The sequence below is a fragment of the Sebastes fasciatus genome, chromosome 6 (genome assembly GCF_043250625.1).
Source record: "Sebastes fasciatus isolate fSebFas1 chromosome 6, fSebFas1.pri, whole genome shotgun sequence".
NCBI lineage: Eukaryota > Metazoa > Chordata > Actinopteri > Perciformes > Sebastidae > Sebastes > Sebastes fasciatus.
Window position 1 is genome coordinate 33,102,398 of NC_133800.1, and position 18,395 is coordinate 33,120,792.

At 38.4% G+C, this 18,395-nt stretch overlaps 1 protein-coding gene across 1 annotated transcript in view; it reads right to left on the reverse strand.

Moving 5' to 3' along the window:
• The window catches only part of ppil2 (peptidylprolyl isomerase (cyclophilin)-like 2), a 31,040-nt gene extending 13,876 nt beyond the window's left edge, over positions 1-17,164 (reverse strand). The window contains exons 1-13 of the mRNA XM_074639401.1: positions 17,001-17,164; positions 16,815-16,864; positions 15,519-15,564; positions 15,236-15,298; positions 14,819-14,870; positions 13,798-13,849; positions 13,335-13,426; positions 12,300-12,389; positions 12,137-12,212; positions 11,832-11,992; positions 8,647-8,722; positions 7,775-7,881; positions 1,953-2,042 (exon numbers count right to left, since the gene is read on the reverse strand). Coding sequence (XP_074495502.1) covers positions 1,953-2,042; positions 7,775-7,881; positions 8,647-8,722; positions 11,832-11,992; positions 12,137-12,212; positions 12,300-12,389; positions 13,335-13,426; positions 13,798-13,849; positions 14,819-14,870; positions 15,236-15,298; positions 15,519-15,564; positions 16,815-16,864; positions 17,001-17,032 — 987 coding nt within the window. The 5' untranslated portion in view covers positions 17,033-17,164. The remainder of the gene's footprint in view (positions 1-1,952; positions 2,043-7,774; positions 7,882-8,646; positions 8,723-11,831; positions 11,993-12,136; positions 12,213-12,299; positions 12,390-13,334; positions 13,427-13,797; positions 13,850-14,818; positions 14,871-15,235; positions 15,299-15,518; positions 15,565-16,814; positions 16,865-17,000) is intronic.
• Positions 17,165-18,395: the final 1,231 nt, after the last annotated feature.

Below are 18,395 nucleotides of genomic sequence, written 5' to 3' on the forward strand. Positions count from 1 at the left end.
CACCAAAGTCAAACAAACTAACCGATCGAGGCAGCGGTAGACCAGCAACTCCAGTGTTCTGAGAGGTAAAATTACTGTTTTTGTCAATGGAGTCTGGTGGCTTTGAAGAGAGCATAGATAACGGCTTCAGTTCCCCGTCGTAAAGGGCTGACTGACAGCAAGGTAAGGCGGTGAAAATCTTCTAAATATAGCGTACGCTAGTAACTGATATTGATTTTTTTAGGTGTCTAAAATCTGTTTTGCTGCTGCCTCCGTCCACAGCAGTACATTGCTTTGCTCCCGTGCTGGTACTCCTGTCTGTTTCTCCAAACTCCATCCGCTGTAGGTAATACACTGATCATGGATAAGTACCTCATACAACCCCACTTCAAAACACCTGATCTATCCCTTTGAGGTCATACACACATGGCCACATACACATTAACATGTTTGGTGAGAGATTTTGAATGTAAACTCACGGTTAATTACAAAAACTCCCGTTTTATGGTCAATAAAAACTAAAAATGAATAGCAATCTAGTTCTCTTACTTCCATGTCACACTACAGCACCAGCGAAGATGTGCTTTTGATGATATTTTTAGTTTGTTTCAGTCGATGAATGCCTTTATGTTCCCTGACTGAACGGAGACAGCAGCTTTATAGAAACTGCAAGATTGCACTATAACGCGGTATCCTCGGCAGACTCGCATGTGAAACAGTTGCATCATATCGGTGTTGAACGATTCTTCTCAGCGTTTGAGCCTGAGGGGTAGCAGCCCTGATGGGCCGCTCACATTTCAATTTTTTAGAAGTGTCTCAGAATGTTCTGTACACTCGCACGGTCCTGATAAACTGCTTTAAAAGGGCCATGATTCTGTTCCCATTATCAAACCGCTCTAAACGTGTTTGTTGCTATGGAATTATTCTCTCCAATCCCGTCCTCCTGTCCTTTTCAGCTGCGGAGGATAAGTCGAAGGCGTAAGTGGCACAGTAATTATGGATAAACAATTCACAGCTTGCCACTGTGTGTGAAAACCACGGGACCAAATAAAAAAAGGTGAGGGTCCCCTTGAGACCAGATGTCCACTCAGAGCCACTTTAATTATGGGACAGGCGGCTCTGAAATACACCAACGAGCGGCTGATCAGAGACCTGGATTTCAGATTCTCAGTCTGGGTTTAGAAGCTGTTTTTACTTATCTCTGAAGCAGCAAACACTTACATATATTATTATTATTTCAACAAAAGACAAGGTAATGAAGCAGTGAACGACAGCGTGGCTGGGATTTATTTAGATTTTGGGTTAACGCTGTGACTTGCACTACTTTTACACAGGGATGTGGTGGATATACAGGTTTTCTTTCATGTTCTTTCTGTGTTCTTTTATGAACATAAATAAATACTAATATAATTAATATTTGTTGCGCTCTGAGGCTGATGTTAGTGTGGTGTCTGTGGTGTGATGAGGTTGGGCGTTGCTTAGGTGCGTGAGCCCGGGGACACCATAGCGTCAGACGACACGGAGAGGTGAATGTTAGCGTAGATGCTGCAATAGCATCAGTTATATCAGAACTTTCTTCTTTGAAAGAAGAGCAAAGAACGGCACTGATTGTGATGTTTTCGCCTTCAGTTAGTTTTGCTTCGTTAGTTTGATTGACAGATGGTTCATCCAAACCCATAACGAGTATTTTTTTCAAGTGCCTGCTCTTTTCCAAACACTTTCCAATGACTGATTCTCAGATGGTTGTGTGTAACAAACCATCTGACAGGGTCAGATTAAGTCCAATTACAAAATTGCTTTATTGATTAGATCTTTTCTATCTGCAAAGAACCGGTTGTAACATCTCACTTGGAGTTTAAAATGTCTGTATTACCCATACAGCACTTTGTTTTGGTCGTATTGTGCGTATGAGAATGTGCTAAAGTCATTTGATGTACACTGGTGGAGGTAAGAAATCAGGTCAAAGTCCTTACCATGAAGTTGCGGATGGACCTGTGGAAGACTGTCCCGTCATAGTAGCCTTTTTTACTCAGACGGATGAAATTCTCTCCAGCTTTGGGAACCTGAAGGAAAGAACATGTAGAGATTGTTTAGAAAAAACAACACCCACAACAAAACTAAATAATTAAAATAAAAATGTTCTCAACTATTCTCAGCTTCCAGTTTTCAGCAAACTCAACGGGCTCTCCACAGCCAGTAATACCAGCTGCTCTATAAGCTTACCGTTACTGAAATCAGTGCTGAGTTATGAAATTATTAAGAAGTATTGACAACAGAGAGTTGTCAGAAATCATTGCTGAGTCACACAGCACACCACACAAGTGGCCAAAAATCAATCATGCCTGCGTTACTGTAGGAGACCTTTAGATAAACCCAGAACCGCAATCACACTCTCAACCTTTAACATTTAGATAAACTGGATGCTGAAGGTCAAAACCTGTCTGATAATACTTTACTTTTATAACAGCCTAGCCTGATGTCATCCAGTAGTCACCATACATATAAGATATTATACTTTTTGAGTTGTTTAAAACACAGATGTATGCTCAATGACCTCTCATGGCTGCGGTCATTCACACTTTTTGAAAAACCTATTTTATTGACTGTTTTATACCGTCATTGACTGCTGACTCCTCGCTCCTCTTAAACCAGCCGGTTGGGGCCGCAAGTGATAAACAACTGATTCAGTAGCTAAAGGCATTTCTGGCAATCGGCGACGCTGAAAACAAGCCTCACCTAGTCTGTTACAGGCCACATGTTGGCCTTTGTCGTGGCTCAAAAACTGACATCCATAGAAAAGTTTGATCTCATTTTGAAACGGAGCAACTGCAGATTAATTCCATACGGCCTCATACGATACTAGAACATTTAAGGAATCCATTGGTACCAACCATGTCATACTAGCTTGTCGTGAAAACGGCTAAATAATGCTCCAATCGTACGCTAAATTTTGGGGAGATAAAACTGGCATGGCCATTTTCAAAGGGGTCCGTTGACCTCTGAACTCCAGATAAGTGAATGTAAATGGGTTCTCTGGGTACCCACGAGTCTCCCCTTTACAGACATGTCCCCTTTATGATAATCACATGCAGTTTGGGGCAAGTCATAGTCAAGTCAGCACACTGACACACTGACAGCTGTTGTTGCCTGTTGGGCTGCAGTTTGCCATGTTATGATTTGAGCATGTTTTTTATGCTAAATGCAGTACCTGTGAGGGTTTCTGGACAATATCTGTCATTGTTTTGTGTTGTTAATGATTTCAAATGAGTAATATATACATATATTTGCGTAAAGCAGCATATTTGCCCACTCCCATGTTGATAAGAGTATTAAATACTTGATAAATCTCTCTTTAAAAGGTACATTTTGAACAGATAAGAAAATGTGCGAATAATTTGCGATTAAATAACTTAATCGAATGACAGCCCTGGTTAAGGGGCTAAATAACAGACTTAGCGTAGCCGTTTGACTCCATCATCTTTATACACAGCTGCCTGTAGTGACAGGAGTCTCTGAAGACATTGGTGAGCTACACAGGCAGGTTATAACTTCCAGGTGGAGCTGACAGTTTTGCATTTACATAAACAAACACATTTTTAACTCTGCGTGACCTGTTAGAAATTGTGTTATACACACAAGTCTGCGATGAGGTGAGATGAGATGATGAGTTCAGCTGCTGCCTGAGGCGGCCTCACGTGTCTATATAGCTAGAAGCCAGGCTTAGCAGTCTTCTATAACTCTCTGTTTTGTTGTTGTAAAAAAACAGGTATTTTTTTCCCCCTCTTGCTGAAGGTACATCCGGGGTCATAAAAACTTTCTACAACTTGTAAATCATTACAAAAACACCCACTGACAGCAGCTAATTTTGACCGACTGGCTCCGTGGGAAATAAGCCGGTATTTGTCCCCGGAGCAGGAGGCGTGGCGTTTACTGTGACGCCGGTCAGGTCTACTGTTATTAACGTCAACAGCCATGAGGAACACTTCTGTGTGTGTTTGCGTGAGAAGCTAACTTTTTCCCCCTTGGCAACAATGGCTGGTGGTTTCCAGGAATCACCAGAAGCCTTCGTAAAAATCTATTTTTATTCATTGGCCCTTCGCTGCTCTACTGCTCTTATTTCTTGCTACGTCTCAATTTTGCAGTTGGGGTTCAACGCTCTGCCTCTTTTCCCCCCTTGATTATAAATCCCAGATTTTCAGAGCACTCTAAAACAGTAAGCCTCTTTGTCCCAAACCACTGGACAAAGAAATGGATTGACTTTAACCATTTTAGACATTAAATTGATTCTTGCAATGGAAAAGAACACCTAAAAACTAATGACACATCAGATTACTTGTACACGTACGAATAAAATGCATCAAAATATACAAGCCTTTCTTTCCACTTTCATCTGAATCCTTTTTGATTTTTGAACCAGAATCACGTCACAGATCTCTATCAGCTGCTGCCCTGCAACGGCGGTTAATGTAGCGTGTCTGTCTGCATGCTTTTGTGTTTTCTGTGTGTGAGTTTGAGCCTGAGAATGTTTAAAATACAGTCCCATTTAGAAACATACCTAGGTGCCTAAAATTGTCAGCAATCAGTGATGTCAGCATGGAAACAATGTTTGCTGATGCAAACAGAAAACTTTGTTGTTTTTTTTTAAACAAAAGTCCCAATTCACATATGCTCGCAGGCTCCTCGAATATAAAGGCCACGAGGGACATAAAACCCATTAAAGTAATTCCATGAATCTGATTTACTTTAACAAATTTTCTGCCAGAATCGTGTACATGTAAGGAGCTTCCTAACAGCCTATGTAGTTATACGGATTTCATGTTTTATTCCTTTTCACCCAGATCTAACATTAGAGCATCTGAAGAAAACTGTGAAAGGTAATAACTATTCTGTGTCATAACTAGGGCTGTCAATCAATTAAAATATGTTATCTGGATTAATCCCACGATTGCCCGTGGTTGATCGCAATCAATCCCAAATTAATCACAATTTGTCTGTTCAAAATGTACCTTAAAGGGAGATTTGTCAAGTATTTAACACTCTTACCAACAATGGAGTGAGCAAATATGCTGCTTTATGCAAATGTATGTAAATATTTATTACTGGAAATCAATTAACAACACAAAACAATGACAGATATTGTCCAGAAACCCTCACAGGTTCTGCATTTAGCATAAAAAAACATGCTCACATCATAACATGGCAAACTGCAGCCCAACAGGCAACAACAGCTGTCAGTGTGTCAGTGTGCTGACTTGACTATGACTTGCCCCAAACTGCATGTGATTATCATAAAGTGGGCATGTCTGTAAAGGGGAGACTCGTGGGTACCCACAGAACCCATTCACATATCTTGAGGTCAGAGGTCAAATGACCCTTTTGAAAATGGACATGACAGTTTTTCATCACCAAAATGTAGCGTAAGTTTGGAGCGTTATTTCGTATAACATGGTTGGTACCAATGGATTCATTATGTTTTCTAGTATCATATGATACCAGTATCTTCACTCTAGAAATTAGTGCCGTTAAAACAAATTTACGTTAACGCGTTATCATGTAAACTTTGACAGCCCTAGTCATAACGTATATATATTTTTAACAGTGTGAATTTGTTTTATATTATTTTGTAGCCCCTTTGGGTTTTTTTCCCTCTCCCTGCACATTAATTTCCATTGCTATTTGTATGTCAAATTGTTTGATTTTCATCTCAAACTCAAAAAGAAAATAACTGGAATATATGTGTTAAGATTTGAAAATGGTTTTGGATGACTAAAATTGTAAATTTAGATACTTTTCTAGCCCACTCAGGTGAAGCCTATCTACCGTGACTAAGGTGCAGGCCGCGTCATCCGATCTCCAACATCTGCCCCCTCACACTTCTCCCAAGTTGGGGACAACGAGGGCGACCGAAACATCCAAAGCCGGGCGAGCAAATGGGCTCTTTACAGGGAGGTGGGCTGTGGATGTGTGTGACTGAGAGTGTATGTGACAGTGAAGCGGCACTCATTAATTCATAAACAGCAGGCCACGAATAGAGCTGCAATCTTGTGTGGAAACCACTGGGGAGGAAGAGGAGGAGGAGGATGTGAGGGGGCACAGAGGGCAGGTTGTCTAACCGCTGCAAGTTTCCCCTCATTAACCTGATTCGACAGCTCAGAAGCCAATGAAAACCAAGCGCATGAAGCGCCTGGTTACCAGGGCAGAAATGCATTCCTGGAACGCATGCTGTCTCTCTGGAGCCCCACACCTGACTTTTAAAAAACAGGAGGCACACAGTTTTGCCAAGATGTAAACTTGGCAACCCGGGGGAGAGACTCTGCAAGAGGCTGATTTCACTGTTTTGGAACCGTCACCTTAAATACGATTTAACCACCTGCTTGGGCCAAACATGCGTCACAAAAACATTATTTGAGAACCTTATACCAGCGAATTAAATCAGCCAAGTCTGAGTCAGAGTCTCAGTGTCAAAACCACCAGGCTTCATTTATAAAACTACATATTTTATTAGCTCCTAAAGGCTTGAAGAAATACTGCTTTTTAGATGTTTTCTTTTCAACATCCTTCTCACACTATATATAGACCTGACGTAGGATTTAAAATGAGCTTCAAAGACCCTTTTTACTTGTAATTTTATCCTTGATCATGTGGAAATTTAGAAAAAATAAACCTGAGGGCTCGTTCAGATCAGTAACAACAGAGAGAATAGAAGCAAAGAGACAAAACTGTGGTGCTTTTGTGACAACAGCCGCTAGACGGCGCTGTGGTCGTGCTGCCGCTATTTTGGACGGAAAAAACAGCAATGTGTCTGTAGCCATGGATGTATAAAGAAACATCTGTAAATCAGAGGAAATCAACTTCCCAGTAGGAACACTTAAATAGCCCTCATTTAAATCATTATGTCCATAAAGTTGTAAAATTCACTAATAGCTGAATCCAGAGTTATTTTCCTCGGCGTCCTAATGAACGTGCCCACAGATCTGCACCGCCCTGCACGCTCATATGACATATCCGGTTCCTGCTAGCTTTAATGCAGCTGTAATAATGGATATATTGGCTGTAATTCATCACTTTTATTATCTTATAATACACCCACGGGCTGTATGCTGTAAGCCTGTACCGCGGTGGCTGTATTAACGTCTCTGTTCCCAAACAACCGGCTATCGACCAGCAGCTAGTAGTGATAGTAGCACGACATAAACAGAATTTAATGTAGTTGTAGGCTATTTACTAACACGCAGGGCAAAAGCACAGGACAAAACCTCTTCTACATCCATGGTCTGTGGTTTATTGGACCCTCTTCTACATCCATGGTCTGTGGTTTATTGGACCCTCTTCTACATCCATGGTCTGTGGTTTATTGGACATCCATTTTTGGATCCTTGACATGAAAAAGTTTGAGATTGCTCTCAAAGTCTGTGTGCTGGATTTTTCTAACTTCCATTTATGTCCATCGCTCACTTTAAGCTCCTTTGGGAAGCAGAAAGTTTAATAAATAAATAAGAAAATAGTTATAATAGTATGCATATTTATAATATTTGTATGGTTCAACACAGGATATTTCGGTAGAGACATCAAATATGAATAGAAATAATTTAGTTTTACTTTTGTACAGCACTTTGTAGGCGAATGCTTTACTGGCGTACGGCATTCAGTCCAAAATAGCAGAAGCGTAGCTTTGCAAACAAACAACTGACTTTCACGTCATTGGTAACAAGGAAAGTTGTGATTTTTTGCTTTATCTTGACTCAAGTTGGGGAGAGTGATTTTCTGTTTGTTGAGTGAATATGCGTGTTATTACCTTGTCACAGTTCAACTCAAGGTTCAGGTCTCCTTTGTTTGTGTGTAGACGGACGTAGCCCTTCTTCTTCACGTACTGGTAACGCACGGTGTCGTCAGCGATGGCGTCTAGAACATAAAAATTTAGCTATTTTAATGTCAGATGACAACGTTTGGGATTATGACAGAGAGGGACTTTTATTATTATTTTCAAAAAACAAATCAGAAGACTTTATTGATTGTTTATGAGCCTCAGCTTGATGTTGCTGCTACTAAGATCTCTGACCTTTAAAATCCCAGCAGAGCCTCAGCAGAGCAGGCTGTTGTAGATTTATGCAAGTCTTATTCTCCTATTAATTATCTTTTTTCTTTAAATATGGTTCAGCCTTAATCTTTAAAAAAAGAAATACCTCCATATAGAAAGAAATTACAAAACCTGACAAACATTTAAATAGAGACATGGCTACTAAAATACAAATCCTTTCCTGCATTCAACACTACATCCCACATTTCAACATATATTATAAAGACAACATGGCTCAGTATTCTTAGACTAAGGCACACATCCATGCCATCCTTTTTCAGGAACCTGAACTTGGACACTGAATCTAAACATTGCCCTCCTCTTCTGAAGTGTACTGAACCTACTATACCGTTGCATAACAGTAAATGTCTCTCTGTGGACAGGAGAAGACATCACAGTCTAACTGAGCAGCTCCCAGTTGTGTGAGCATGAAGCTAAACTTTGCTGCAGGAGAGGAGAGCGGGCGTGACTAGCCGGTCTCCCCTGGATAGATAACAACGATTAAAGCAACTAAAGAAAGAAGAGGTGAATGTTTCCGTCTGGTGGGAATCTGCAGAGGGTTTTTTTGTGTTTGTGAGATGTTCACTTGCCTGCTGTTTGTGTTGTTGCAGGAGTCATGGCCGTGGATGTGAAGGAGGAGGAAACTCTGCCGGTAGAGTAGTGGGCCTGGGAAAAAGAGACAGAAATAACAAAAAATAGGTTTTAGGTCACATTTTTTTAAAGCTAGGGTTGGTAATCTTAAGAAACTAGCAAGAGTACACTAGTTTTTAAAAATGATCCAACTGAAAAACCCAGCCCTGTGTTTTCTCTTGGAAAACTCTTTTCCAATGAAAGCAGCTAGCAGCAGCTCCAAAAGTCGCTAAATCTAGCGAGAAAGTCGGCAAGTCGGCAATACTGACAATCCGTCCCTTCAGGCCTCCCTCTAAAGACACTCCCCAAAAATTATTATTATGCTATAACTGTATCATTACAGTTGGGCCGATTAAATGATTGGACGGGTTTGATACCAGCCAAAGATACCAGATTTTTCTCTCTTTTTTTTGTCAGAGCATTTGATTTGATTGCTGTCGGGATGTAATGAGAATTTCAACAATTATAGCAACTTCAAATTAAGGCTGTCAAAGTTAACGCGGTAACGCAAATTTGTTTTAACGCCACTAATTTCTTTAACGCGTTAACACAACTTGCGATTTTTAGGTTGTAGCGGGCTCAGTATCACTATGTTATACAAGCTTGTCGCAAAGGATGTTAAATAACGCTCCAAACTTGCGTTACATTTTGGAGAGGAAAAACTGGCATGGCCATTTTCTAAAGGGGTCCCTTGACCTCTGACCTCCAGATATGTGAATGTAAATGGGTTCTATGGGTACCCACGAGTCTCCCCTTTACAGACATGACCACTTTATGATAATCACATGCAGTTTGGGGCAAGTCACAGTCAAGTCAGCACACTGACACACTGACAGCTGTTGTTGCCACATGCATACTGTCATTGTTTTGTGTTGTTAATTGATTTCCAATAATAAATATATACATACATTTCCCCACTCCCATGTTGATAACAATATTAAATACTTGACATCCCTAATAAATAGATGACTCAATTATGAAAATAAACACTACTTGCAGCACATATTTGTACATTTATCTTGTGAAATAGTCCTCTGGAGATCAGCATCAGCTGCTCAGAGGCACTTCAACAGGGCAGGCTCATACTTGGCTGGTCCCCACATTCACGCTAAGTGGAGCATCAAGTGCAAACTATCTTAATAACAGCCTCTGCAGCTTGTGGAGATTTATATATTATCTCATAATGACGGGGTATTGGAGATGCTTTAAGATTCTTTGAGGTTAAATTATAGTAGAGTGGCTGAATAGTAACATGCAGCATCCCAAAAATACCACAGACAATGCAGCGAGATTGGAGGTTGTTTAAGTCAATAGAATAAAATCTGTGGGAGATGAAAGCAGAGACGTGAAAATGGATTTCAGAAGTCTACTCTATGGACCTGGTTTAGCATTCTTCTGCTCTAGTTCTCGTGAAGGCGCATGAAAGCCCAGACTTTACCTTGTGTGCTCCGCCTGACCTATATTCCCTGTTCTCTCAGAGGCTGTCAGAGCGTCACCTCGACTGTGAACTCGAGACGGAGAGAAACCGAGGAAAAAGCTATGGCGTAAAAAAATAAATAAATAAAAAAGATGAGACATGGTGAAGCGTCAAAGACGAGCCGATAAGAAGAGAGACATTGATGCCGTTCAAATTGAATCAGACTTCACCCTCTCTGGTTATTCAAGGACACGGTGGTCGTGGTTGACCTTTGTTGTTGCACATCTGTTTGTTTCCCTGCAGTTATAATGACTGAGAGCAGGCATGCAGCAAGGATACACTATAGTATAGTAAGTAAGTATCCAGAAGGTATTTAAAAAATAAAGAATATAAACCTGCTACATATCTAAAGAGGCCTTTGTTTATTTTATTTATTTAATAATCCCTCAGGTTAATGTTTCAGACCTTCACATGTTCTTACTTACATCTTTTTTTTTTAATATATATATATATATATATTATATATATATAATATATATATAAATATAAATATATATATATATATTATATATATATTATATATATATAATATATATATATATATTATATATATATAATATATATATTATATATATATATATTTATATTTATATATATATTATATATATATATAATATATATATATTTATATATATTTATATTTATATATATATTATATATATATATAATATATATATATTTATATATATTTATATATATATATATATATATTTGCTTTAATTCGTACAAAGAAAGTGTAAAATATTCTTCATCTTCCTCACTGCACTGTAAACGGTCTTTGTTCTGTGTCTGGATGCAGTTGTTTGTCTTGTTGCCCACATTACTGTCAATGTATTACTGTGTGTTTGGCTCCCTCCTGTGTACAAAGTATGACATGTCTTCTCCACATGAATGCCCTCCTGAAATGCTGCAGCAGCACAACTGGAGAATTTAATTATTCATAAAAAAGGGAGTCTAAAGGTGCATTGCATTTCAGCTCATCTGGACTTTGTTGAATCAGAAAATTTAGACAATTTCCAGCTAAGAAGAAGCCGGGACACTGTATGGTATGATTGAATGCTCCAGGAAAAAGCCAGTCAATTTATTCTATTTTATTTAAATTATTTTTTGTTTTTGTGCATGTACATGTGGCTTTCGGTCTGTCAAACAATTGATTTAAACATACTACCGTTGGTTTATAAAGCACAGAATGGTTAATGTCTGATGTTCTGCTACATTATGAACCATCCAGACCTCTCAGGTCATCTTGGTTCAGGTCCACTTTCTGTCCCCAGAGTCAAAACTAAACACGGAGAATAGAGGTCGACCGGTGGATTTTTAAAGGCTGATATAATAATGATAGTTTGGAGCAGGAAAAAGCAGATGGCGATTAATTGGCCGGTATCTTCTTTACTTCTGGAGCAGCCTAGTCGGATAATTTGCATACGCCGTTTTTAATAATTAAAAAAAAAAATGGTCCCTAAGAATTTAATAATTCATAAGAGAATATCCTGAAGTGTGATTTGGTGGATTACATCGTTGGAATATGTTCTATTTATCTGCAATGGGCGATGTGCTGTTCTGTGGATTAATGACTGGCCACTATTCTATTCATATTCCTCTCTCCTTCTCTTAGTAGGACTACACAGTTTTCCATAACTTCATCATCATCATTGTGTTTTTGCTTACAGCGTTTAATTTGTCCGTCTTCTTGGCCACTGGCTCTTTCATAGTGGAAGCCAGGAGCTGGTCCCCCTTGTAGTCTCTGTACAGCTCAGCTAAGGTCTCCCTGGTCTCCAGATTGGTGGTCCTCAGGTGGTATGCCGGGTCCAGCTTGGCTTTTTCCTCATCTGAACCGTAAACCAGTTAAAAGGAGAGCAAGAGGAAGGACATGGTTTAACTGAGGCACGTTCATATTCCATGACAACTCAACTCTGATTCCTGATTAGAATTTAACAAACAGTTAATTAACAAATGACAGTTCGATAACCCACCTGGATCCAACACCTTCAGGTTGTTTTTTACGTGGAAGAAGTCAGAGACATTGAACTTATCCAGGTTTGTGGGGTCCTACAAAGACAAAACCAAAAAAAAAATATTAATTTCCCTATATAATGTGCTTTCAACTTTGCAAACCAAAACAAAGCAACAACCCACCTGAAGTACAATAATGTCCTTTCTGGTGAAGGGTTCGTCGGTCAGCAGATCTTTATAACATTTGGTCTTGATGTTGAGTTGCTCAACAGCCTGAGAGGAAACAGAAATATTTCAGAAAACAAAAGCCTCTCTTAGCACACACTAAAGTCACTAATTTATAGGGTTGTGTATTGGCAAGAATCTTGTGAAACGATATGCATCATGATACAGGGGTTGTGATTGAATATATTGCGATACTGTAAATTAGGCGATATATTTTTTCGAATCTAATTTTAGGAAAACTGTCAAAGTATAAAGACACACCATATGTATAAAATCAGAGTGAAAAAAGTAACTATGAAGGCTACTATAGTCAGATATCCATTAGAGCCTCAGCTTCACAGTGATACCCAATTTATACAATTTTAAGACTGTTTAGGGACGCCAGTATGCAGAAATATTCAAATACACCATTTTTAGAATAGGTGAAAAGCTAGCATGTTGTGGTTGGTACCAAAAGATCCCTTGGGTATTTTAGTTTCATATGATGTCAGTACCTTTACTCTAGCTTTAAAACTGAGCCCGCTACAATCCTCCAAAAGACAGAATAGCGGCGGGGTCCGCCAGCGGGCCGTCTGATTTTTAAGAGGTTAATTAAAAATGGATACAGCGTTTTGGAGAATCAATACAGTATCGCACAACATAATATCTCGATACTCACGTGTATCGGTATTTATCATTTAATCTATTTTTAAATGTCGCTCAATAGCAATATGACAGATTTCCGCTTGTTTTGTATTCTACTTTTTCAGTAAAACCAGAAGAACTTGTCCTGCTGTAAACCTAATTTTTTTGCTTTTTTTTGTACACAACTAATTCGATGTGATGTAAGGCAGCATCTTGTGAGAGCATGTGGGCTGAGCATCTGCACTCTATCACACTGAAATCTAAATCAATCTGAGTGTGCGTGTAATTTTAGACATTGATCTGTGTTACAAAAGTATCTGTGTGTGTGTGAGGATCAATGCAGGGAGAGTTTTGTGCGAGTTCACCGACCTCATGAGAAAAGACGTTGCCGGTGACCTTGTTGGCAACGAAGTGAGAATTATTTGTGAAGACGTTGAACATAACAGGGCAGTGATACTTTCCTGGAACGAAATGAAAAGAGGATCAGAAGCAGAGCAGAGCGGCAGAGTTGCCCTCCAGAAGTCAAGAAATACCTCATGTAATGTGCTCCCTGCTGAATTATATCACCTCTCCCACATCTTCCTCCTCCACTTGATTTAATTTACCCCCCAAGAATTACCCTTTAACACTCTTTAAGTCTAAATTTCTTTTTCAAACCTCTCTAACACAGCAGGGCAGTAAGATGAGAGCAGCTTTGACCTTTTTACTCAACTACTGGCTGATTTCGGTGATTAGAATCAGGAAAAAGACGCTCTAATGACATCAACTTATTATCCCCCTAGTTTCTACGTGAGTCCTTTAAAGTACATTGAACACATGTTTATTTATTTACCATCGTTGTTCTTGGCAATGTTAAGTTTGATGAGGGACTTTACTTCCAGTTTCTGTGGGAAAGAAGAAAAGCCGAGGTGTTAGTGTGCAATCATAAAAATAATGTGATCAAAAATTAATTTACAATAACAGAATGGAAAAAGGTTTCCCCCTTTTCTTTAAAAACCAAGATCATCTTAGTGAACTTCTCTTTGAGTCTTTTAAACTGTGAAACAGAGCAGATGTTTTTCAAACTTTCAAAGACCAGCGCAATACATATGAGATAAAAAAAAAACACTTATTATTTATTTTGATTCCATGGGAACTTTAATTTTGGTAGTATTGTGTGACCAATAAGTGTTTGGACATTTTTTTATTTTATTTAAAAAATTCAATTTTAAACCTCTGAAGTATGTCTGCAACAAATTATTATTATCATTTTCATTATCAAATCTTTCAAATAGCCTTTCAATTGTCTATAAAATGTCAGAAAATAATGAAAAATGTTGTTTACAATTCTCCAGTGTCCAAGGTGACGTCTTCAAATGTCTTGTTTTGTCAGACAAACAGACCAAAACCCAAAGATATTCAATTCACAATGATGTGAAATCCTGAAAGCAGCTAAATTTGAGAAGCTGGAACCAGTAAATGTTTTGCATTTTTTGCTTGATAAATAAACAATTAACACAATTGTTGATGATTAATTTTCAGTTCAAATGACTCATTGTTTCAGCACTGCTCTGAGGCAACATTAAGGGGAAATGGGCTGACTGGCAATGAGCATTTATACTGCATAGGATTATGTTTAGATCTATGATTGTATTTAGTGTTTATTGCATTTTGAACTTACTACTAGTAGTAGTAGTAGTGTTTGTGTCTACCTGCCCAATAACTACAGATGAAAGTAGCTAGTAGTTTAATCTGGTAAAATGTATCTATTCTATTCTCTTCGTATGAGATGAATGGTTTTTTTGTACATAGATGGCAGTAGATAAAAGGGGGAGCAGTCTGTTGACTAAACCTGCTGTATGATGCGTGCTTACCTCTCCAGAGCTCGGATTAGTCCCATACTTCTTGATCCATGGGACGATGCTCCTGAAACACAAGGTAGAAAGGAAGTGATCTTTACTTAAGATCAAACCAGACACAACACATGTGAGCTACAATATGTTTTCATCAACAAACATTCTTCATCCTCATCTTATTTTTGGCCTTTAACTATTTCCTTCCCCATTGTGTTCACTATGACACCAACAATAAAAGACTCGAGGCTTGAAGGAGCATTACTAAGAGCTCCATTTATCAACAGGTGCAGAGATATCTTAACCTGAACTAGTTTTGAGCTGACAAATTATAAAACAGTCATCCTTAACTTAACCCTCTGGTAGCAGGCCAAAGCAAGCAATAAGAAACAGCTGATAATTGATTGGTATATTCTTTTATTAGCATCTTCTACTTACAGCAGGTCAAAGATGACTCCCTCATCAGTACAGACCGGATACTCAAACGGCTGCAGGGACAAGCTGAAATGTTTCACACAAAACACACACATCAGAATTTATTTATTTTTATTACATAGATTTTCCCCATCTATGAAATATATTTCTGTAAAGTATCCTCCACTACTGGTAGAAAAGCATGGCTAGAATCTGTTACTGATCTAATAGCAAACTTATTGTGCAGAATAGAAGTAAGACAGATGTAATGTGCCTCTGCTGGAGATGTTAACAAGTCTCTTCTTACCTGCAGTGGTCAAAGGGAAGCCGTCTGAAGTTTGCCTGTGGGATTTCTGAAGAAAACATAAGACAGAGCTTTATTTATCCAGAGGGAAATTGTTGTGCAGCAGTACAAAGTAGGAAAGAGTGCAAATAGAACAAAATATGTACAATAAACTAGATTATCTAAGGTACAAAAAAGGAATGTACACAATGCCAGAAATATAAACTACAAATCCAAAACAAAGCAGAGCTGAAAGGGAGGCTGGAGCCAACTCAGTACCTCATGCTATCAGAACAGTACGATCTGCATTTGCATTTATCACAGAGAACGCATATCTTTGCAAATAAAATATAGTATTGACTGAGTTAATCTTTGCATATAAACTATTAATTAGAAATCAATACAAGGTTTTTGAGAATCGATTTGCAATGTATTGCAATACTCGATATTTTCGATATTTTTTTCAACCCCTAGAAAACACTGAGTCAGTGGTAACAGACAGTAGAAATATGGATCATGTAACCTTAATCCCTGAATATTTGATTTAATTCATTTCTTTACATAAGGAAAACCTGTCACGGGCAACATTTACCTTGTATTTGGCAGGTGTCAGGTGCTACTTTACTTCCCTGCCAGTGATATAATATACTGCACAATGAATACCTTTAACTTTTGGTACTTTAAGTATAATTTGATGCTAATACTTTTGTGCTTTTACTTAAGTAATATTTTGAATGCAGTATTTTTACACAGTAAGGCAAGGCAGCTTTATTTGTAGAGCACATTTCAGCAACAGGGCAATTCAAAGTGCTTTACAGAAACATTCAAGAACATTAAGACAAAGTGCAAAAGAACATTAAGACATAATTAAAACAGTTATAAAAACGTTAAAGATTAGAAAATAAAAACAAGCTAAAAATAAAACCTAGAATAGAAGCTAAAATAGAGTATAACACAAGAGTAAAAGCTCTAGTGCAGTATATAAGATCATTATCTGGTTTAATGAAAGGAAGCAGCAAACAGGACAGTTTGAAGCTCTGATTTAAAGAACTCAGAGCTGGAGGTCCTGCAGGTTTCTGGGAGCTTGTTCCAGATATTTGGTGCATAAAAACTGCTTCTGCATGTTTAGTTGTGACTCTGGGGACACTAAGCAGACCTGATCCAGATGACCTGAGAGGTCTGTAGTATTGCTACTGTTACTCAAGTACTTCTTCCACCACCAGGTTAGAGTATACAACATATAGGCGACAACAAGCAAACAGTAACTTCATAACTATAACAGATAGTTTAAACCAGGTAACATTATAAAACCCAGCTCACCTGATTTCTTCCCTCCATAAAAGTGTGTGTACTCTGAACACGTGATGTACCTGTAAGTCAGATAAAACAGGAAAGACGATGAAGCAGCTTAGATACAGTTTAATGCTAGAGTAAGCTACTGTAGCTAGCTAAGCTAAGCTAACAACAACAAGTAACTGTCGCAGTGTTTTATTCAGGATAACTTACATTTTATCTTTTTGGTGCTGTCGCTTCCCCATTTTGAGTTTTTGTGTCGATCTGTAAGATTATTTAGGTAAAAAAGAGACTTTAACGTCAACAAAACAAAACACACGCTAGCTTGTTCGCCTGGTTGTGACTTCCTGTTTACGTTCTTGGTCGTCGACGTCATTAACGGCAGAGTATTTATATCAGCAGCACTTTGTCGCCCCCTCTGGAGGAACGGTCAAACTACAGTACTGTTTACTTCTTTTTTAGATGGATGGATGGATAGATAGATAGATAAATAGATAGATAGATGGATGGATGGATAGATAGATAGATAGATAGATAGATGGATGGATGGATAGATAGATAGATAGATAGATAGATATATGGATGGATGGATAGATAGATAGATAGATAGATGGATGGATGGATGGATAGATAGATGGATGGATAGAAAAATGGATGGATGGATAGATAGATAGATGGATAGATAGATGGATGGATGGATGGATAGATAGATAGATATATGGATGGATAGATAGATGGATGGATAGATAGATAGATAGATAGATGGATGGATGGATAGATGGATGGATGGATGGATGGATGGATAGAAAAATAGATAGATAGATGGATGGATGGATGGATGGATGGATAGATAGATGGATGGATGGATAGATAGATGGATGGATAGATAGATGGATGGATAGAAAAATAGATAGATAGATGGATGGATGGATGGATAGATAGATGGATGGATAGACAGATAGATGGATAGATAGATAGATGGATGGATAGACAGATAGATAGATGGATGATAGATAGATAAATGGATGGATAGACAAATAGATAGATAGATAGATAGATAGATAGATAGATAGATAGATAGTAACTTTATTGATCCCCAGGGAAATTCAAGTTTCCAGCATCACAGTTCCATAGTGCAAAAACATGTTAGTAAAAAGGCAGTTAAAAAGATAGTAGTGTAAAGTACAAAGTACAAAAAAAATATACCAGATATAATAATACAAGGAGATGAAGAAAACTGTTAAAAGTGAATATAGTGCAGGGTAACAGCAGTGATACAGGACTATTAAAAAAAATCAGTATAGTGCAGAAGAGACTGTTGTCTCAGGGTAACTAGGTTGTGCAGGGTAACTCCAGTAGCTTAGTCTATGAAAGTGCACTGTGTGCATTATTATCTGTCCTGCAGACCGTCCTCCTTTGTCCCTTGTCCCCCCCCCCCCCAGAGAGGTGTTGTACAGTTTGATGGCTCGGGGGACAAAGGAATTCCTGAGTCTGTCTGTTTTATTAGCAAACCCCACATTTATTACCTGCATCATCACGAAAATTATTTTTAAAAAATTGTACCTGTTAATGCATTATAACTGTTTTTTTCTATTGCATATTAACTGG